Source organism: Lolium perenne, chromosome 4 (assembly GCF_019359855.2).
Source record: "Lolium perenne isolate Kyuss_39 chromosome 4, Kyuss_2.0, whole genome shotgun sequence".
NCBI classification, from domain to species: Eukaryota; Viridiplantae; Streptophyta; class Magnoliopsida; order Poales; family Poaceae; genus Lolium; species Lolium perenne.
The window spans coordinates 287676514-287699031 of NC_067247.2; the positions used below are offsets into that span (position 1 = coordinate 287676514).

General features: G+C 46.9%; 2 protein-coding genes across 4 annotated transcripts; one reads left to right on the plus strand and one right to left on the minus strand.

Annotated features, from left to right (window-relative positions):
- The first annotated feature begins 11403 nt into the window (after positions 1-11403).
- Positions 11404-15057, plus strand: LOC127295680 (probable protein phosphatase 2C 33). The gene is made up of 7 exons (XM_051325674.2): positions 11404-11914; positions 12015-12186; positions 12261-12478; positions 12580-12687; positions 12778-12903; positions 13005-13249; positions 14440-15057. Exons 1-7 carry the CDS (start codon positions 11705-11707, stop codon positions 14660-14662), a joined length of 1302 nt encoding a protein of 433 aa, XP_051181634.1. The 5' UTR covers positions 11404-11704; the 3' UTR covers positions 14663-15057.
- A 2919-nt stretch (positions 15058-17976) lies between these two features.
- LOC127295681 (calmodulin-binding protein 60 D) lies at positions 17977-21048 on the minus strand. Of its 3 annotated transcripts, none has more exons than XM_051325678.2 (8): positions 20619-21048; positions 20447-20528; positions 20293-20345; positions 19491-19978; positions 19246-19406; positions 18921-19118; positions 18619-18797; positions 17977-18540 (listed from the first exon to the last, which is right to left on the minus strand). In XM_051325678.2, exons 1-8 carry the CDS (start codon positions 20720-20722, stop codon positions 18429-18431), a joined length of 1377 nt encoding a protein of 458 aa, XP_051181638.1. In that variant the 5' UTR covers positions 20723-21048; the 3' UTR covers positions 17977-18428. The 3 variants fall into 3 exon arrangements, with proteins under 3 accessions (XP_051181638.1, XP_051181637.1, XP_051181636.1); XM_051325677.2 differs by having other exon boundaries at positions 18644-18797; positions 20447-20525; positions 20619-21024; XM_051325676.2 differs by having other exon boundaries at positions 18644-18797; positions 20619-21022.
- Positions 21049-22518: the final 1470 nt, after the last annotated feature.

Genomic DNA, 22518 nt, shown 5'->3' on the forward strand with positions numbered 1-22518 from the left:
CCTCTGGAGGACACCGGTAACACTTCTTTTGTATACTTCTCCATTGATGATAGTGTAGGCCTTGGACCTTCTCTGGATCCTTCTCGATTCGTTTTCGTCAATCGGCAAGGAGCCGTTGATCAGGAATTCCTTAATAGGTTCAACCCAAGCCGGTGCTTCACGGACCAGGAATACCGGTACGTCTATCTCCATACTGTCCACCAGCATAGCTTCTTCCGGTTTTGACACTGCAGTCCCCGTGTTTACCGGAACAGTCCCCGGGTTTCCTTCGTCAATGTCCATTGGCACAACGTGTGACTCCGGTACAAAAATTGACTCTGATTCCGGACTCGGTTTGATCGATGGAGTCCTTAGGTGAGCCAAAGCCACTCCGGGAGGAATTTCCTGCCGGGAAGAACCTAGCTTAGAGAGAGTATCCGCGGCTTCGTTTTCCGCGCGCGACACATGGTGAAACTCACAACCTTCGAAGAAGCCGACAATCTTTTGCACATGAAACCGGTATGAGGCCATGTTGGCATCTTTTGCGTCCCAATCTCCGGAACACTGCTGCACCACAAGATCCGAATCTCCATAGCAAATGATCCGGTGCGCACCGATTTCTTTTGCGACCTTGAGCCCATGGATCAAAGCCTCGTACTCAGCAACATTGTTTGATGCTCTGAAGTGCACTTGTAAAACATACCGGAGATGATCTCCCTTAGGCGACGTAAGCACCACACCGGCGCCCAGACCCTCCTTGAGTTTGGATCCATCAAAGTGCATCTTCCAGTACTCTACCTTGTGTTCTGGCGGTTTGTATTGCATTTCTGCCCAATCAACCAAGAAATCAGCTAAAGCTTGTGATTTTATGGCGTCCCTTCTTTCGTACTCCGGTACATATGGTGATACCTGAATTGCCCACTTTGCAATCCTGCCGCTAGCATCCTTGTTTCCCATGATATCAGAAATTGGTGCCTCGCTCACTACCTTCATGGGATGCTCTTCAAAGTAGTGCTTGAGCTTTGTGGCGGCCATGAACACGCCATAGGTCATTTTCTGGAAGTGAGGGTAGTTTTGTTTTGAGAGGGAGAGCACCTCGCTCAGGTAGTATACCGGTCTCTGCACGGTTTTTCCTTCCTCTTCTCTTTCAACCACAACCACCACACTCACAACCCGATTTGTTGCTGCTATGTACAACAACATGGGCTCTCTTTCTAGAGGTGAGGCCAATATAGGAGCAGTGGCTAGCATTGTTTTTAGCTCTTTGAACGCTGCGTCTGCCTGAGGGGTCCAGACAAAGGTATCAGACTTTTTCATCAAAGCATAGAGCGGTAGGGCCTTTTCCCCCAACCTGCTTATGAACCGGCTTAGCGATGCCAAGCTTCCGGTAAACTTTTGCACATCATTGAGCTCTTGCGGTATTGCCATTCTTTCTATGGCCCGGATCTTTACCGGATTAACCTCAATGCCCCGGCTAGACACAAGAAAGCCAAGCAACTTGCCGGCTGGCACACCGAAGGTGCATTTTGCCGGATTGAGCTTCATCCGGAACCTTCTTAGGTTATCAAACGTTTGCCTCAAATCGTCGATCAAGGTTTCCTTGACCTTCGTTTTTATCACAATGTCATCCACATAGACTTGCACATTCTTACCGATTTGATCAAACAAACACTTTTGCATGCAGCGCTGGTACGTTGCACCAGCGTTGCGCAAACCGAAAGTCATAGTAACATAGCAATAAGCCCCGTGCGGGGTGATAAACGCAGTTTTTATTTGATCTTCCTTTTTAAAGGGAATCTGGTGGAAACCGGAATAGGCATCCAAGAACGATAACAGTTCACATCCAGCGGTGGAATCAATCACTTGATCGATCCGGGGTAAAGGGAAAGGATCTTTCGGACAAGCCTTGTTCAGGTTGGTGTAGTCGATGCACATGCGCCACACCTTTGGAGCTTTTGCTTCAAGGTTCTCTTCTTTTTTCTTCTCGACCAGCACCGGATTGGCTAGCCACTCAGTATGCAGTACCTCCACGATGAAACCGGCAACTAACAATTTTGTCACCTCTTCTCCGATAATCTTTCTCCTGTCTTCAGCAAACCGGCGCAGCGGCTGCCTTACCGGCTTCGCATCCTTCCGGACATTCAGAGAGTGCTCAGCCAACTCCCTCGGAACACCTACCAAGTCATCAATAGACCAAGCAAAGATATTCCGATTCTCACGGAGGAAGTTGACGAGCGCGCTTTCCTATGCCTCACTGAGACCGGCACCAATACGAACGGTGCGCTCAGGGTAAGCCGGGTCCAGCACGATGTCTTTTGTTTCCTTGGTTGGCTTGAACGCCGGCGTGCCAAGGTTGCCACTCATTACAGCTAAGCTCAACTATGAGGACTGAGCCAGCGCAACCGCAGTTTGCATTCTCCTTTTTTCTTCCGCGATCACCAGCGATTCGGCCAGATTTGATCCGGCGGAAGCGGTTTCCAGTGAGATTTTGTAGTTTCCCACAACGGTTAGGGCTCCAGATGGTGCCGGCATCTTCATCTTGAGATATGCCATATGAGTTGAGGCCATGAACGAGGCCAATGCCGGTCTCCCCAGCATCGCATGATAAGGACTATCTAAGTCCACCACTTCGAACAGAACATTTTCCACTCGGCAATTGTCGCGTCCTCCAAACGACACATCCACCCGGACTTTTCCCATGGGCGAGCAGGACAAACCCGGAACGATCCAATGGAACATAGTGTGAGTTGGTTGCAACATGTTTTCAGTGATTCCCAGCGTACGCATGGTGTGCCGGTACATAATGTTTATGCTGCTTCCATTGTCAATCAGCACCTTCCTGAATCGTACTCGAGCCGTTGGCCCATGCATGATTGGATCCACAACAAGAGCATAACCACCCGGATTAGGCATGATTTTCGGATGATCCTTGAACGACCAGGTGATTTCCTGATCTGACCACAGCATGTACCTTGGTACTGCCGGCATCACTGCGTTTACTTCCATGGAACGACGGTACAAGCTTTGTTTGTCAGTTGGCTCAGTAACGAACACAACACATCATATGTCCGGATCCTGGTAAACATTCCGGCCCAAAGGTGCCGGTGGTGGTGGTTGGCCATTGCCATCACCCACCTGATGAACTTGCTGGTGCTGCTGCCGGTTTGGCTGAGGCTGCACCGGTAAAGCATTCGCTCCGGTAAGCGGTGGTGGTGGTGGTAATGGGTGCTGATGCAGCATATCTTGTGATGGTGGTAGTATTGTGCTACAGCCCTACGCTCACGCATCTTTTACCGCACCCTTCAGCATCAGGTACCTAGTCCAAGAACAATCCTTCGTCAAATGGTTAGACGGATTAGCCGGATTCGGTGTGTGCCACCGACAAGGTTGGTCCATAGCTGCTTCCATGGTATATTTTGCATGTTCCTACCAGTTCTTTTTCTGGCCCCAGGGTTTCTTTTCGACCCATTGTTTTTAAGGACCCGCCCACGGCTGCGATCCGGTTTTCTGCCTCTGGCTGCCGCTGGCACCAGAATTTTCTTGCACAGCAGCAACTTGCTGCAGACCGTATCTCCGATCCGGTAATTCTTCCCTTCTTTTGTTGTGCCGGTTATCCCGGTACTGATCCTGGCGTGGCTGGCTCGTTTGTGCTGGCTCTGCCTGCACTGCCGGTTGCATTGGGTCTCCCAATACATAGCTATCCGCCACACGTATCATTTCTGCCAAAGTTGTTGGCATGTTCCTCTGCAGCTTTTGCCACAAAGGTGAACCTCTTCTGCACCCATTGCAAAACCAAGCTATGGCTTGCGATTCGATTACCCATTCACAGGAGTTCCTTGTGGAGTTCCACCGGGTCAGGTAATCCCGGTCTGTTTCGTTCGAATGCTGCGTGCATAGAGCAAGCTGTTGCGGCCTGTTTGGCCTCCGGTAGGTAGTGCTGAAGTTGCTTACAAAAGCTTCCTCAAAGTCCAACCAGTCGTTTATACTTCCTGCCGGCAAGTTGTTCAGCCAGATGCGCGCTGGCCCTACCAGGAAGGATGGCACGATTCTCACGGCCCAACGCCGGTTTCCTCCACCAGCGATAGTTCCTCCGCCGCCGGCAACGTAAACTGCGGTCACGTAGTCCGCGAGCCAATCTTCCGGCTTAGTGCTACCATCGTATGTTTTTGTATCGCGGGGCAACGTGAAGTTGCGAACTGGTGGTTCCTCTTTCATGATCCGCGGGCCAAAACACTTGGGACCCGGAGGACCTTCTGCCTCAACCATCTCAGACAAATACATCCTATCCAGCCTGTGCCTCGCATCCCGGTCTGGTAGGCATCTTTCTCCCAACCTTTCCCCCAAAGGGTTCCGGTAGGTTCCGACTCTTTCGGTTGCCGAATCGGCTTCATCATATCTTTCCGGTACCGCGGCCCTTGCCTGCCAGTACCTTGGCGGAGGCATTTCCTCCTCTGCATAAGCAGCTCTTGGTACACGATAATTTTGCCCGATTTCACCTTTACTGGCATACTCATCTCTGGCATAGCTGTATCTGGCGTAGCCACGATCTGCCCCTTGGCTTTTTCTACCGGCCTCATGTCGCCCGGCTTGTTGTTTTCCGGCAAGAACCGGATCGTACACAGTCATCTGCTGCGCATTCACCTCTTTTTTTTCTCTTGTCCGGATGGGGGGACGATGCCTGCCCATGGGACTTGCTTCCGGCATTCTTTGTTGAATGCACGGATTTCGAAGCCGTAGCCTTGTTCAACTTGGCTAGCTGCTCAGCATTTTGCTGCTCGATGGTATCAAGCAGCTCCCTGACACGCTCTTGCTGTTTTGCCAAAGCATCTCCGGAAAGGGATTCACACACCTCTACTGCAGCCTTAGCAGCTTTTATGGTTTTATCCGGACTGCTATACTTAGGTTCCTCTACCATGCTCAACGATGCAGAAGCGGTTTTTCCGGTAAGAATCTCCTTACGCAAATCCTGATCTAGGTTGCGAGCTCTAAGCCGGTTTTCCGGTATCCTTGCAGCCTGAGCGCTAACAGAAGCAAAGCCACGGGCAGCATTATACTCACATAGGGTTAGGTTTAGCTCACGCTGCGCCCGGATTAGCCGGATTCGGTGCGCTCGCCGCCGACGGTGAGGAGGCCCGCTCGAATATGAACTCCAGCAAGCGCCGCTTCTGGCCCCATGGTGGGCGCCAACTGTCATCGTGGTGAACAGACAGATGCCATGGGATGGCTTATCTTGGGGCCAAATGGACGCTAGAGGATTCAGGGGAGGGTTTTTGGTATAGATGGAGAGGTTTCCGGATGGATTCCTCAAGAACTTGGCCTTGGCCGAAGGAAGAAGATGATGAACTCAAGAACAAGAACAACACTAGATCTCTCTATTTCTTCATCACAAGTGCTTACAAGTTTCTGTGTACAAGCTTCGTAACCTAGAGTCACGCAACGTGCCCGCGAAGGGCTGTGCACCCTCTCCTTATATAGGGGAGAGGGTGGCTTACAAGGGAAGGAACCCTAGAAACCCTAATGGGGTCTTTGACTAGACAAACTACTTTACAAAGCTACTTTAGCTACCGGTGATGCCGGTATGCCTTTAATCAGAAGCTGTGACATCCTCCGGCACCTTTTACGTCATCCTTTGCCTTTGGCGTCATGGCTTCGATTAAAGCTGAAGTGCTTCGCTCATTTTTGTCCTCTAGCTCTGGAGAGCATCTTTTACTGGTCTTTGCCGACGTGCTACAGTGTAGCCTGTTCCGGTATTCCGGTACGCTCTTAGCTAGTTCCGGTATCCCCCTTCTTGGGATACCGGTATGATTCCCTGAATCAACCTTCGCTATCCAGAACAACCTTTAAACCGGTACTTTGATGGCCTAAACCATCCGGTTTGGCATGCCTTTGGCATACCGGGGGTCATCCCCCCCACAATTTCGCTAAAACTCCCTCAAGAAACCGCCAGTCCACAAAACTTCCTGCGAGCAGCTGAACCTGTTTGGATAGCATGAATGCACTCAAAGGCAATTAGAGCATTATCGGTGGTGAGGCGCCCCGGGATAAAGGCACTCTGCATGGGGGCGATGATGTCCTGTAGAAGAGGCCGCAACCGGTTCACTAAGCACTTTGAGACCACCTTAAATATAAAATTGCATAGACTAATTGGTCTGAAGTCCTTTAATTCTTCAGGGTCATTCTTTAGATCTAGTTCAGTTTTAATTCACCAAATATTCCTCACACATGATTTTCACTTGATTCAAATTTCCTTATGTTATGAAACAAATTCTAAACCACCTACAGTTGCATGCATGTGGTTTCCTATTAAAAAAAATTGCTGATAATTATTTTTCTGAAATATTGCTTCTGTAGAGTTTAATTATTTGTGAGAGCTCTGGTTATCTTTTCTCAGTGAGGTCAATTTTGCTAGAAAGTATATCCCAGTGGCTTCATTTTGGCATAGGTTAGAGTAGCAGGAGCTTCCTGGACTTTGTGTGGTTTAGAAACCTAAATCTGGCCAGTAGGTCCTTTATTGATTTTTATATTGAAAAATATAACTTATTTTGCAACAAAACCAAGCCCCCCCTGATAGATATCATGTTAGGATGTATCCAGGTCAGAGGAAATATTTTCTCAGTGAATTTTTTTAGTAAAAACTCTACAGAAGCAATATTTCAGAAAAATATTTGGTATATCATTGGTATGGTTGTCTCTGGTAATTATTTTATAGCTCAGAAAAATGCCAAACTAGTTTTGTTAGGTCACATATGGTTGCAGATATCATTGGTATGGTTGTCTCTGGTTGATTGTGTTTTGGTGCTTGCGTGTTTAGGAATTGGATTGGCCTAGTTTTTGTGTTGTTTAATTCTTTAAAATTGTTTAAAATTTTATTTCTGTGTGATTCCAGTGCAAGTGTGTTCTACACGTCGATAGCTTCCAGCAGGTGTGCTGCATGCATGTTTGTGACTCACATAAAGATTTAGGCCATTTAATTGGTTCCTAAGTCGTTTCTGGTTTTATAAAAATCATAACTTTTGTTTTTAAAACCCAAATTTAGTGAATCCAATTTCTGTAGCTTTAAAAAATCAAGCTTTACTCTCTGTGTTTTTACCAAAATTTTATGTGCATTATTATGGAGTGGCTTGTTAATTTGATGCTAGTGCTTATTTACCCATAGGGAAATTGGGTTGTATTTGTTTAAAATGTTTTGTAATGAACTTTGACACCAGGCATCTTCTGGTTGTTTCCAAAAGTCATTACCTACCATATCTGTGTGGGTTATGTATTGGTGTGAGGCAGAGCCCTTTTAGTTAATAGATGTTATGTTAATGCTTTTTCTAGTAACGGTAAAACTAGACCTTTTGTAGATAAGATGACCATCTTGCCCTAGGTGTTATTACTTGATGTGTTTAGTGTCTATAAATTAGTGGTTGGATGTTGTGTCTTGTTGTGTGGTTTGATGCCATGCCTAGGGATTGATTGCCTTCTCTTTTATTTTGCGACGTTAGAATGCGAAAACTATCGGAGAAGGATGAGAGGATCGTGGTGGAGTTTTCGAAGAGGAAGGAAGGGTAGATGGATCGTGAAGATGAAGTCCAAGGACAAATAGCGAACCAAGGAAAGCCACATCTTGATGCGTATCTCATCCTAATTATCTTACTCTTGTATTACTAGCAGTTTTATAAAGTGCATGGTTTATTTATTTATTTATTTATGTGAGTGGTTATTGCCACTCGGAGTTTTATTAATTCCACCCTTAGGGTGCAGCCCTTGTTGGTACCTACTAATCAAACCCCTATTAGTGATATGGTGCTTATCACCCTATTCCCGTCGCCATTTTTCAAGAAGAGTGGACTATAGGTTGGGAGCCCTGGAAAAATGATTGTGACAATGTTTTCAAGAAAAGAAGTTTTTTTTGAAAACCTTGGAATGGGGTAGCCCTGCCCAAGTGTGATTTTATGGAAGGCAAAAAGGTTTGGAAAGAAAGTTGCTGGAGGCAAGTGGATGAAAAGAAAATGTTTTCAAAAACTTTAGCGCCTAAGTATTCACCCGTACTAAAACACAGTGCAACCATATTACCCCAAAGTGGTCACGGGGCGTAGCGTAGTAGTTTTCCTCGCCTTAGTTTGAGTACTGCAAGAGTAGTGGAAGTCCGACCAAGGATGCTTCGACCCGGGTTCTTCCCATGAGAAGGGACGCAACCCATTTGCCTGTTCAGGTACGCGGGGTACAACGTATGAGCTCCCATTGAAAGATGCCTAAGTGGTTGGATGTCATTTCAGAGGGTCGGGTGTGTCGAGGACTTTGCAACTCCTAGGTAAATGGCATCCTGGACTCTGGCGTTGGTAGGTACAACTCATTCGGCATGTCTTAGGCTAAGGCAAGCAAGCGAAAAACTGCGATTGGTTATCCAAGCCTCGTGTTGTGACGCATGGCGAACCAGGGGTGATCCCGACGGATTTACCGGATCTTGTGGGGAAAGTGTACAACTTCTGCAGAGTGAAAACTATTCGAATAGCCGTGTTCACGGTTATGGATGGTTGGGAAGGCTGCTGCTTAGCACTAAAAAGTTTTGGTTTATAAAAGTATTTTCTCAAAAATGTTTTGGGAAATGATACCAGTGGGACTGGTGGAAATGTACCTGAAAGGTACGATGGAAACTGGAAAAGTTGTTTTGGTCATATTGAGATGGCCGGAAAGGAAAATGGATCAGCCCTACCTATTAGTCTTCAAAAGAAACTTGTTTTCAAAAAGGTTTTCAATAAAGATATAGAGGTGTCATATTCTCGAGAGGAACTATCTCTAACTCCTTGTAACCCTAGAATAGTTCCCGCTCCTTGCTACTGCCAAATATGCATATCCTTTACTTCTCTCTAAGGTGGTTTGCGAGTACAATTCATAATGTACTCATGGTTTTGTCTCTGGCTATTTACTTGGCCAGACTTGGTGGAACTCAACAGATGAAGAAGGAGTTGGCGACGTATATGCGAGCTAGGAACGTTCTCCCAGTCAGTTGCCTGTAGGGTTATGGCATGACTCGGGCCATGCGAACGCTTTCGTCTGAAGTATTTCCGCTGTGTGGTTGATGATCCCCTGCCATTATGGCTCTTATGTAAGTATTGATCATGTGACCTGTTGTAATCTTTTTATTCGGTACTGTAATGGATGATGTATTTGATACCAGTTCGGTTATGCCTTCATGACACACTGATCATGGGATCGTGAATGTGTATGCATAATGGGTGTTTCGTACAGCTAGTCCGGGACCCCACACACCTCCTTATAAGAGAATGGGTGATGGGACAACCCTAGGTGTCCCCACCCCAAAACCCTAGTCCTAGCAACTTGGGTCCGACCGACTGTCTCTATCCATGCCTGGTTTGTGTCTGACCCAACTAGGTTCCATGTTAGGTGAAATATTCTTCCACCCAGTCACAACCTCTTTAGTGTGTGACCCCATAGGCATATAGTAAGCCAACCACGCTTTGAGTCGCACTTTGTGCCCAAGTCACGCTCAAAGCGGAGTCGCCCGAGGAATGCTAGTCGACGTATATGCTTCTAGGAAAGCATAGCGGCTACCAGTTAAAACGAGTAGGCTATCAACGTGATATTTTGACTGACTCCCTTTGACTCACGATATTGGTGGTAAACCGTAGGTGTGTGACTCGACATGCCAATGCCGACTTAATTCTCTTTTCTTGTTCATATTGATACATGATTCTGTTCAACTAACACTTTAGCCGTACAACCTTGATTAATAATTAATCGAGTTATGCATGGTCATGCTTCGAATCATATCACATGAGAGGTCCCATAGAATATCTTAACGAGTTGAAGGGGAAAATTTCGTCTTGGTGCGTCCACGTCACGCGACTTTCTTTGGAGTTTGTCCAAGAGTCACCTTTCTTTATAGCTATCAATTATGCAACGTCAAAGTCGGCTAGTCCACATGTCGAATTTTGCAACCACCTCAGGTCTAAGGATTCCATTGCTCTAGTCGTAGGACATGCCGCTCACTGGCATTCGACATTTTGCAAACCGCTAACTGATCACAGATATATTTCTTGTTGTCATCCATCAAATAGGAGTCTACAAACACAATAGAGGAAACAACCCAACATTATAAACACCTTAACAAAAACGAATCAAGAAACAAATAAACAAAAAAGGTAAGCAAAACAACAGTGTATTTTAGAAGACAAAGCAATAGAGCAGAACATATTGATATCAGAATTCAACTAGAATGTTGATAATTTGTTCAACGCAATCAATCGTCCATAATAATTTTAACCAACTATAATAATCTAACACAATATACAGAGAAGCAAACACGGAATCAACCCAAGAAATTGGTGAACATATCAAGCCACACCAACTGATAGAACAACTAAAGTCATACAAAATTATAACGCAACAATTTTGACCAATCACAATCTGCAAAACAATAATAGTGGATAAGAGATAACCTACAACAACAACCACACAAAAAACACTACATTACGCTAATGAGAGATTCAACAACAGACTTCTACCTGAAAACTCAGGTCGACCGCTCACCTATGGGCGATGTTGCTAATCCTTAAATTAGGCACGACCTTCGGTGTGCACATGTGCACATCCCGTGGTCATGAAACGCCGATGAACTAGGTCAACGGATAACCAAGTGCATGAACGTATCCGGCTTTCCACACTCGACCACAAAAACCCTAAAACCAGTAACACATGCGACAATAAATAGTACTTACATCAATCGATTTGTAGAAGAACGAACCTCTCTGAGAGAAAAATCCATCATCGATTGTTTATCTACCGCCATATCTGGATAAATAGACCGTCGATTTGATTCCCCGATCCTTTCAACGGCTCGCCGGAAAAGAGCACAAGTTGGAGATGACCCCACGCTCTTCCCTGCGAAAAATTGCGGTCTCCGCCGCAGCTGAATGCCCGGAGATAGAGAAGAGGAAGCAACGAGCGGAGGGGAAAGAGATTTGACGATTCAAAATATTTCTTAAAGTGAAGGAGAAGCCAACGCGAAGACCAATTGCCTTAAACAAAATAGTGGACGGTTGTCTGAACATGAAGATGAAGCAATGCGGCAGAAAAGAAATTATCTCGCGCGGGCCAAGTGCTTCACTTCGGAGAAAGCGACCACGCGGTCGAGTGCCACAGAGGGATTTTGGTAACTGTAGCATGGTTCATGCACACACCAAAACTATTAGTGACCATTTTAGTTTGCAAGTGGCACCATTGCTTTTGCTTTTGTGGGGAGAAAACACATAGTACTAGATGCTTTGGCAGTCAGACAGACAAGCATGAGTAAATCACGGTGTGGACACATGTTTCTTAATCCAAAAGTTGTAGACGACCAGCACTAGTCCAACTGCAAGCTTGCACGTACTCTTTATTTTAAGTTTTTAAGCTTGAAGTATTTGCGCCAAACCCCCTTCTAAATCACAAGAATGCTCTCAACCTCACTCCCTCGAGACGGCGGACAAAAATCCTCTCCGCACTTCCCGTTCTTCTTCCTTTACTCTCTCCGCCGAATTCCCCAAAATCCCAGCTCGCCGCCGTCCGCATTGCTGCGCCATTGCCCCCAAATAGGAGGACGCATCGCGCAATCTCAGATCCAGCTCCGAGCCTTCCCTGCGGGGGCTACGGGCCAGAGGTTTTCCGCCCAAGAAATGGTGCCATTTGAGTGGGTTCTTTGGGGGATGCTTCTCGTCTAGGACTGCTGCCGGTGGCTGTGATGGAGAGCGACTCCATCGAGGAGAAGCTGCCCCGTGCGCTACCCCTGGCAACACTGATCGGCCGCGAGCTCCGTGGCGGCGGCTCCGAGCGCCCGCTCGTGCGGTTCGGCCACTCCGGTTTCGCCAAGCGAGGCGAGGACCACTTCCTCGTCAAGCCCGACTGCCTCCGCATCCCCGGTGACCCTTCCTCCGCCTTCTCCGTCTTCGCCGTACGTGCTCTATCCGATTCGCTGCTCTCCCTTTTGTTTTCTTTCGGGCTCGGCTACCTAAGAAGGCCATGTTTGTTTTCTTGGATCTGCCTGCTGGTAGGTGTTCGACGGGCACAATGGCGTGTCGGCGGCGGTGTTCAGCAAGGAGCACTTGCTGGAGGACGTGATGAGCGCCGTGCCGCAGGGTATCAGCCGCGACGACTGGCTGCAGGTGCTGCCGCGCGCGCTTGTGGCGGGTTTTGTCAAGACGGACATTGACTTTCAGCGCAAGGGTGAGACTGCGAGATGCTTGTAATGCCGTTGGCTAACCTGGCTGCCAATATTCTAACTTTGGGAATTGACGCAGGTGAGATGTCTGGGACGACGGCGACCTTGGTCGTCATTGATGGATTCACTGTCACTGTGGCGTCGGTCGGAGACTCCAGATGCATCCTGGACACTCATGGTGGTATGGTCTCGCTGCTACCTGTCGACCATAGGCTAGAGGAGAATGTAGAGGAGCGGGAGCGTGTCACGGCGAGTGGAGGGGAGGTCAGCCGGCTGAACCTCTGCGGTGGACAACAGGTAGCCCTCTAGTGGGAAAACAGTTCAGGGATACAACTGCACGCTTTGAAAGCACCTTTGAATATGGATTTGGATGTAAATAGTTTTGTTTGTTCTTTTAGGTTGGCCCTCTCCGTTGCTGGCCTGGTGGATTGTGCCTTTCAAGATCAATTGGGGATACCGATGTTGGGGAGTTCATCGTGCCAATTCCACATGTCAAGCAAGTGAAGGTGAATTTTCAAAGTTTGATAAAATGCCAGGAGTACGTGTAGCTTATTATAGTGTATCTTGACTAATATGTGTGCTTTGGGTTGTCGTAGCTCTCAAATGCTGGAGGAAGGCTAATAATTGCATCAGATGGAATATGGGATGCAGTGTCCTCAGAGATTGCGGCTCAAGCGTGCCGAGGTTTGCCTGCAGAACTGGCTGCAAAGCTTGTCGTTAAGGTCAGCATGCATGTCGCTGGAGTTGCTACATTGTCCCATACTTTCTATTGTATGCTTGATTATCTTGACCATCTTATCGAGATTAAATTTTGCTTCTACAGCAAGCTCTGAAGACAACTGGACTGAAAGATGACACGACCTGTGTAGTTGTTGACATCATCCCATCTGATCATGGTTCAACATCAGCACCATCATCTCCAAAGCATAACCAGAACAAGTTGAGGTCTCTTCTTTTTGGTAGGCGGTCTCATAGCTCTGTTGGAAAGCTTGGCAATAAAAAAAAGTCTGCTTCATTTGGCTTTGTGGAGGAATTGTTTGAAGAGGGCTCTGCAATGTTGGAAGAAAGGCATGTTCTTATTCTCCTCTTGCAGTTCATTTTATTGTTCTACGTGCTTCTTGTATCCGTAAGTACACGATTTTTGTCATGCATTGATTTACCATATGTGAATTTTGTAGTTTGTTATTGCGCAAGTTTCTTTTACTTCACTTTTATCTCATTGTTCCTGGTCTGTTTTGATGATGTATGATAAATTTTTCTGGATGGCGCAGAACAAGTGGCTCTGTCCACTCCTCTAATTGAACTTTTCCTGATTAGCTTTGGTAGTGTTTTTTTTTCTGTCAATTCTTCAATCTCATCTTTAGCTATCTGACATTTCATGAAAAGCAGTAAAGCAACATCACACAAGTTCTTCTTGAATTGACATTATGCACTGTGTTCTGGGTACTGGCCATGCCTTTATATTTGGTGCTATTGAATTACTAGACCTATTTTCACTCTTTTAATTAGGTGTATGTCTAGTGTACTTGAAAAATATCTACTCACATTCATGGTGACAAATTATCAGTTTTTTTGTGGAGTTTTCAGTTATGTTCCTTTGCGTATGTCTGACATAGGATAATCCTTGAGGAATTAGTTTTCAGAACTTCTAATTTTAATTTTGCATCGCTTAAATATTCCTTTATTATTTGAAAATTAATAGAGTATTAGAAATGTAAACCAGGGTCAAAAAAAAGCTAAGTAATATGCTAAAAATATATTGCTCATGAAATTCTGGCTGCCTATAGCCAACGTGGATTTTGAGATGACCTCTATTTGGATACATTAATTTCGAGGTCATGTTTCTTCCAGTAATAGAACTTATGTCATGTAATAGAATATCACCTTTCTTAGTTTGCATTTGTCTTGCAGTAGTACTATAGTAGCCTAGTAGGTGGTCTGGAAGAGTGGATTATATAACTACTGAACTACCCTACTTTTCTCACCGTCGGTAGAAGGTTAGGTTTGTGAGAATGGTTAGTATTGGAATGCACAAATTGCACTACAGCTAGGATCGTCTCACTTTGGCTATCCTTTTTTTTCCTGTATAATAAATTCATGTCCTCATCACTTGCTTCTGGTACAATTTATCTCCTGCCTTCTGAGATATATTGATGATTGACTTTTTTTTTGCTTAAGGAATGTCATCTGATAGTTCATGGAATGTTCACTCTCATTTTAGGCCTTTTGACTGCACATTAACACCTTAGTTTTCGCAGGTTGGGGAGGAATTCTCCATCAAAAGCAAATGTGCCCCCATTCCGCTGCGCGATCTGCCAAGTGGACCACGTGCCATTCGAAGATTTAATAACTGATAATGAAGGAGGTTACAGTTCTGCCCCGTCAACACCATGGGCTTGTCCTTATCTTTGTTCAGGATGTAGGAAAAAGAAGGATGCGATGGAAGGTAAAAGATCTAGCCGCTCGACTGCATGCAGTTGAAAATACCAACAGGCCTGGTCCTTGTCCATGAGAAGTAGATTCTGGTTCAGTTTTCTGTTTGATGTAAAAGGAGAGAATAAACTGTTTGCTGCTGGACCAAAGTATCGTTTGGTGAAACTAACAGTATTCTAGCCTGAACTGAAGATATTGGGCTACTAACATGCTTGGAGTCTACCAATGGCGCTGATGAAATCTCCATTCGCACTGAGAAGATGGCTACCGGAACTTCAAGACTAGTTTCTTTTGTGTAACTTAGCATGTAAAGTGAAATGGCTAGCCTAAAAATGTTTGAGAAAGCGACAGCTAGGCTTCTCGATGCTGCTTTGGAATGTGTTTTATATGGAACTGGCCAACTAATGTTTTATATCCAAGTTACTGCTGCATTACATGTTTAACTGTGTTGGCTTTAGCTGCATTTTTCATCCATCACTTGTACATCTGATATGTGAGGATACAGTAACGCAACTCTGGCTTGTGGTAGGCTGAAACTCTTTAGTGGACACTGATTCATATCCTAACAGAATGATGTACAACAGCTGTTTTCATGATGTGGTCTGATGACGATGCAAGCAAGTTTTTTTTCGATAAAGGATGCTTTACTACTTAAAGAAGCAATTATATCCAGCCTCTGTATAACCAGGATGCACACGACCGTTTGTTGTCTCAAGTGAAAAAAGTTACATAAAGAAAAGAAAGAAGTCCACATAACCCCCACAAGTTTTGGAGTTGGGACGCTAGACCCCCTTAACTTTAAACTAGCACACTTAACCCCCTAAGTTTATAAAACCGGGCAGTTAACCCCCTCAGTCTTGGTAAGCTGTTTTGCATGCTGGTTTTGGCGAGGTGTCACTCTATTATTCGCCCAACATGGCAGTGGATTGCTGAAATAATAGTCAACATGCACATGTGCCGCCCGTGTTCTGTCGTCGCTGCGGCGAGCTCGACCCTCACCTCCAACACTGGCAATCTCCACATGCCAGGAGGTCTAAGCACAGCGCGGCCGTGCGCGCCCTCTGCGGCGAGCCAAGCACGCACAGGGCGTGCTCCAGCAAGCGCACCACCTCCTGCGAGCTGTTCGTGGCCAGCGACGAGACGCAGCTCCGTGGCAGGGTCCTGGTGCTGCAGCCAGTGCACACTCAAACGCGCCTAGGACTTAATCCCCATGAGCACCATCGGATAACACGGGCTCACGGCTCCCAATCAACAAAAAGCTTAGCAGCGAGTTGTGTTGATGCGTGGATTCAGCTAGATAGCTTGGATCCATCAATATGTGTGTTTGCTTATAGCTTAGATACAGATCAGTGCATGTGTTGCTCCCGGCCAAAAGTACTGTCGGATCTGTCGACTTCGGCGAGCCAGCTCTTGTCGATAATGCACCTCCTGGAGTTGGGATGTTCACCTGTCGTTGTTGCTGCTCATTTTCCGCCCAGCGGTGGCATCCGGGAAGAACCACTCCTTGGCACAAAACCACGGTCCACCTCAGCAAAACCGGTGTAGAAAACAGCTATCATGTGGTGAGGGGGGGTTAGTTACCCGATTTTGTAAACTTGTGGGGGTTAAGTGTGATAGTTTAAAGTTAAGGGGGTGTAGCGTCCAGACTCCTAAACTTGTGGGGGTTATATAGACTTCAGCGAGATACATATCGGAACGATGAATCATATGACGCCTAAGGTGTAGGTTGAGCTACTATCCGTAGACTATGGTGTCACCCATATAGGGAAAAAGTATCCCTTGCCGTATCCTCCAACCGTGTACAGACCTCCGTAAATAGGTCTCGGTTCTCCACACGCTGAAGAGGTAACCACAAACGGAGAATACACCTGCAACAAAGAGCAATTTTTATCATTAAAGATCTTGTCATTTCTACATAGCCAAAGCGCCCAGATTACTGCTAGCGCCCCCACCCTAAGAAGCAACTTAAACCTTGAATCGATACCATGAAGCCAATTGCTAAAGACATTGGCGACACTAGTCGGAGGATACAGGGTAGACGCTACTTGGATGACTGACCATATAGATCTCGCAAACTGGCAATGGAAGAATAAATGTTTGATGGTTTCATCATGATGACAAAAAACACACCGTGTACTTCCGTGCCAATTCCGCTTAACAAGATTGTCTTTGGTGAGAATAACCCCACGACGAAGATACCATCCAAAAAATTTAATTTTTAATGGTATGTTCATCTTCCAAATCTTCTTATTATTATCAACTGGTAAATCAGAAAGAAGGATCGCATTGTATAAGGATTTTACAGAAAAAGTACCATCTACAAGAAGATTCCATCTAAATTCATCTGGTTCTGGCGATAAATGAATATCTCCGAGCCGCTGAATTAAGCTATTCCATGCCGCTAGTCTTTGTCCAAGTAAAACCCGTCTGAATGTCACATTCGGAGGTGAAGTAGCCATTACAGTTGCAATGGTATCACCTTGGCAACGAGCAATTCTATACAAAGCGGGATACTGTTCACTTAAGGGTGCATTGTCTAGCCAAGCATCTTCCCAGAACCGTATCTGTTCTCCATTCTTGATCGAGAAAGTCCCATGTCAAAAAAAGACATTTTTTGTCGCCATAAGACCAGCCCAGAAGTGTGAATCCCCAGGTTTCCAAACCACTTGGGATAATATCTTCGAGCCAATATACTTTCTCCGAAGAATAGTTCGCCAAATCCCATCTTCGGTAAGTAGCTTAAAAAGCCATTTACCCAGTAGAGCTGAATTCTTGACCTCCAGGTCATGAACTCCAAGCCCTCCTTGATCTTTGGGACTGCAAGCAAGATGCGAGGAAGACAGAAAGCATGCGTGAATGTTGAAATATGGTGATGTCTTTTATGTTGATAGGTTACCCTTCTTGAAACACCTTATCATGTGAGAGTATTGGCTCTGTGGTTGGGGGCTAGTATTCGCAATGGTCTTGGTGCGGTGTAGGTGATTTGAAGGAGATCTTTTTTTTTAGATAAAGGAGCAATAGCCCCAGCATCTGCATCAATTGATGCACACGGCCCTTTATTAAAGATCACGAAGTATCAAGTACGAGAACAAAAGTATGAGATCCTTCTAAATTTGTGGCATCGTTGCCTTCTAATTTTCTGGTTGGGGCAAATGAGGTAGACATGCTACTACATAATTCCAATGGCCAGAGCCGAAACATCAAAACATGTTCTTATAACCTCTACTAGTGTACAAGGTTTGCCCTTCTAATTTTCTGGTCGGGGCAAATGAGGTAAACATGCTACTACATAATTCCAATGGCCAGAGCCGAAACATCAAATCATGTTCTTAACCTCTACTAGTGTGCAAGGTAGGCCCATGTGAGGAGAGAAAGATCGCAGGTTTATTTCTTTTCACTGTCCTGTGTGAGCAGAGAAAGATTACAGGTCTAAGCAGAAAGCACTAGTGCGGAACAAAAGCACATTTTGCACACAGGAGCTTCCTGATCCTATAGCATTAGGAAACTCCAGAGTAATATCAGAGGTCACAAAACAAAAACGAAATACACGATCTCACTTCCTGCCAATCCTAGTACGCTACCTACTTATTTCCTTCTCTGCACGCACGCCCCCTAAACAAATAACGACCTGTGAGTGTTAGCAGACAGTTAGCCGAGCTCAGATCAGCCTGAAGCAGTCAAAGCTCGTGATGCCATCAATCACAACCTAGCCCCGGTGCTGGAGAGCAGCATACCGCACGGCTGAGACGAGCTACTGAACTGCAGCATGTCGAATGGGTCCCTGGCGTCGAAGCTGTTCGTGATCCAGGGCTCGCTATGTTGGTGATGGTGGTGGCTGGCGCCCGTCGTTGCCTGCAGAACATCCTCCAGGGTCTCGTTCAGTGGCAGTGGTTTCAGCAGGCCATGATACCGCGGGTTTGGCTCCCCTGATCAAAGAGAAAAGCGAGTGTTAGATGATGCGTGCTATGACCTTAGTTAGGTCTCAGGATGAAACCAACAAACACCTGATGGATGGTAAGCAATGAACACCTTGAGGAAGGCCGGGGTTCTGTGTGATCGCTGGACCTGGCATCGGCGGGGCCTGCGCTGTCGGCGACTTCTCGGCAGACTGGGATTGCACCTTGAACTCCACGATGCGGTTCGGGAACTTGTAAGCGTCCTGCTGCAGCTTCACCACCAGTGCCTGCAACAACGATGATGTTGTTATTTATGAATTATGATAGTCGATTTATTCTTCAGACAGATTTATCTGTTCGAAATGAACTGTTTTGTGTACATCTGCCGTATATTGTTGATATTTAATTACCTTCTGCGTTTCGTTGAGAGCGTTCAAGGAGAAGCAGTGACTCCCGACTACGACCCCAATGATCTCATGGATGCAGTTGAACAGCAGAATGATTCCGTGCCCGCTGCAGTAGGAGTAGAGCTTGTCGTCCAGGACGCATTCCCGGGCATGCTCCACGGTCGACTCCCACATTTTGTTCGACATTCCACTGCCGAGTAACTGAAAATGGCATGCACCATAGTACACTTGATGAGAACATGTACATCATACTAGTACGTAATTAAGAAACACTGAACCTAATGCAGAAAACTTGGTAAAAAGAGGCAGGCTAGGCTAGTCTTCTTACCCCGCGGAGTCCATATTGATCCATGACTAAGTTCCTGAGGAAGTCTTGAACGGTGTGAATTCCATAGTCAGCGAGCTTTTTGTGAAAAACACCGTCTTTCCCAATCTTCTCCAGACGCCACACATCGTCAGCTAACGCAGGAGGGTGATGCTTCTTGTAAACTGAAACATAAAAGTTCAACCAAGTTAGAGCATGGCAGGAGGACGACGTCTGTGAGAAATCTGAAACCAATAATAATGGCATACCTTCACCACGGTGATCTTTCACCAGGAAAGGGTTGCTCACAGCCTCCTGCACTCGCTCCTCGATGGAGCTCGCCCGAGACATCCTAGCGCCGAGCCTGAACTTCCTGCTCCTTATCCAGCTGGAGTTATCCGTGAAGGAGATGTCGCGGACAGACGCAACACCTTTCTCAAGCACAATGATCACCTCACCGGACAGCAGCGGCCTCTTGCCTTCCCTCTCGAAGACTATGCTTTCGCTGAACTCCTTCTCGGTGTGCTCAAGGCGCTCGTCGGCGTTGAAATCGCCGTCGAGGACAAGGAGCTCGACCTTCATGGAGGACAAGGGGCCGGAGGTGATCGGCTGGTTGCTGGCGGCGTCGGTGAGAAAGATTCGAAGTGGCTGCTTGTTCTCTGCTTCCACCCTGTTGCCGGTGAAAAGGGTCTGAGGCAGGTTGCCCTGGAACTGCAGCTTGTATCTTTTACTGTTGGTCTTCAGTTGCAGGGGAAGCCTGAGGAAAACAAAGCAGAGTTTAAGTCAGGAACGTGTAAGTGCACACTTTTGGTACTTTGAATTAGCAGTCAAACGGTCATAAGCCTAACACTGCACTAGGCAATGGCTGCATGAATTCAGTAACATGCCATAAGCCAGCATTTCAGAGGTTTCTCGACAGCATTATGAGTAGAAAATCCAGACCCGGACTGTTACTATCGAGTTAGGAGTTAGGACACTGGAATTGTAAGTTCTAGCAGTGTTTCAGTATTCATAGACAACCTTGAGGAAAATAAACAGCGCTAGCGCATATGTGATATGTCGAAAGCTAACCTGTTTGCCGAATCAATGTGTCGGATAAGGACATTGTGCACCTCTTCTTGCACCTGAATTCGTAAGTCAACACATTACACCATTAATTAGATGTACTTGTTCTGCAGCCTAAGCATGATCGTAGTTGCTTCAGAAACAAAAGGGAAGTGCTTACAACTCTGCGCAGAAACGGTTCGAGCTTGGGCAGATGTTTCTGCATATACTGCGCGCCAATGGCCTCCTGCATCGAGCTGCTACTGCACATGGCAAAACGTAGTATCTTCAGAACCCCAGCAAACTAAAAAAATTGAAACCATTCTGTACAATGCCAAGACTGTAGCACTCACTGGAGAAGCGTTCTGCGGCGCTTGGCGTCTGGGGAGGCGAGCTCCTCCTCGTCGCCGTCCACCACCTCCTCCTCCACCACGTCCAACACCCTCTTCAAATCCATCCCGAATTCGTACCGCTGCAATGCACACTCACTTCACTAGGTTCACCTGAGGTGGCCGGCGTAGGTCAGTGAGCTGGCTCTGCAGTGACTAGTGAGTGTGACTACGTAATACGTCGGCTATAAATAGCGGCGGCAATGAGCAGAGGAAGCAGCGCCGAAGCTTCTCTCCCCTCTTTCACCCCCACAGGCCACAGGGAAGGGGAAGAGGAGGGAGGGTGGTGGCGGGTCGGTCTCGTCAAGGACACGCTCCTCTCGGCCGGCAAGAGCAAAAGACCGTAAAGCGGCGGCATCAGAATCCCTAGAAATGCCAAGATTCGGCTCGGGCACGCCCACCCACCCGGGGCTTTCGAGCTTTCCTCCCGCGTCCTCCTCTCTTTCAGCGCCCCTCGACAAAAAGGGCGGGGAATTTTGTCAGAAAGCGGCAAAGCTGTGCGTGCATGGAGATCATGGAGATGATGATGACGATGATGGAGCTGGAGATGGGCATAGCTAGGGAGTGCCCGGCGTAAATGCATCGGGAGGCGCGCCGGCGTACGTGGTGGTGGCCGGCGGATGCATGGCAGGCTGGAAGATATCTATGGACCGAAGAAGAAGCTTCCCGGAAGCAGAGCCATGGTGCGGTGGCGAACCTCTGGCGACGGTAGTGGCGGCCGGGGCGCGCGTGTAGCTAGGCTTTCCCGGGTGAAAGATGCGTACAAAGGCGAGCTTTTCGCCGGGAAGGAGCGCCCTGCCATGCTACTTCTTCGGTGCTCGGAGACGGAGTGGGAGAAGAAAGGAGGAGCAAAGCAAAGCAGGGAAGAATTTATTCTCCTCCGCACGCACTGCTTTGCTGCGTTCGTGCTCGTGTGCCTGTGGAGAGACGAGAAAAATCGAAATGAAATGGTCCTTTACTCGTTGTCTTGTTCGTCCAATCCAATCCATCTTTCTATCTGTAAATCAAGTGAAAGGACTTTAGCCATGAATGAATGATTGTTCAGCTAAAAATTCAGATCGCCCGAAATCATTTTCTTTTGTAGTGAGCTGCGGAGAGTAAAACTTGACTTAAAAAATCACAATCATGCTGGTATTCTGGTCTTATTTATCTCCTGTTGTGCAGCAGATACGCTGCAGCCAAGCATATGCCTGAAGCAGGACAGACAGAGAGAACGGATTTCCATTCTCGCCCGAACCGAAAAGGAATCCTGGAAAGCGAGATATCAGGGTTTCCGCCCCTGCAGGCTGCAGGGCATAACGAGGTATGCAGATAGCGCGCGGCAGGGAAGGTAGAGATCCTCTACTCGTCAGTCGGTCAGCTCTATCGTCGCCTTTGCTGGCCCCCAGGAAAAGCGGATTACATCATGCTCTCTCCGGGCCTTTATTTCCACTTGCCATCTCCTCCAAATCTACGAGAAAGCACCCACCGGCACCCCCCGTCCATGTGAGCCCAAAGCCGGCTTTAGCATACGATGCTGATGCTCCCGGCCACTTTGGCCGGCCGTGTGCGCGCGCCATGTCCCTAGCTACCTCACGTTTCCATCTTAATGGTATCCGAGGGTCTCATTATCTGGGAGGTCAGAATTAAGGAGACAACAGGATGCTCATCCGGAGGTGCCTACAAATGGTTTACTGGGATATCCACGCTTCATGGCGCGCAGCAGATCATAATACAATTTGACGTTTGCTAATAAATATCGAAAATAAGCAGCTTAAGATTCACCATAGCAAGAAGGAAATTCACCACAAAACCCTGACAAGCCCATACATTCCAGTGTTCAAAAGGAATGTGAGTACAAAGATCATAACTCCAAGAAAGTGTA

Coding starts and splice junctions, on each gene's coding strand:
- LOC127295680 (XM_051325674.2), top strand. CDS start 11,705: ATGGAGAGCGACTCCATCGAGGAGAAGCTGCCCCGTGCGCTACCCCTG. Junction 12,904..13,004: donor CTGCAAAGCTTGTCGTTAAG/GTCAGCATGCAT, acceptor TTGCTTCTACAG/CAAGCTCTGAAGACAACTGG. Junction 13,250..14,439: donor TCTGCAATGTTGGAAGAAAG/GCATGTTCTTAT, acceptor TAGTTTTCGCAG/GTTGGGGAGGAATTCTCCAT.
- LOC127295681 (XM_051325676.2), bottom strand. CDS start 20,722: ATGGATTTGAAGAGGGTGTTGGACGTGGTGGAGGAGGAGGTGGTGGAC. Junction 20,346..20,446: donor AACCGTTTCTGCGCAGAGTT/GTAAGCACTTCC, acceptor TTACGAATTCAG/GTGCAAGAAGAGGTGCACAA. Junction 18,798..18,920: donor CTCTCAACGAAACGCAGAAG/GTAATTAAATAT, acceptor TCGTTGTTGCAG/GCACTGGTGGTGAAGCTGCA.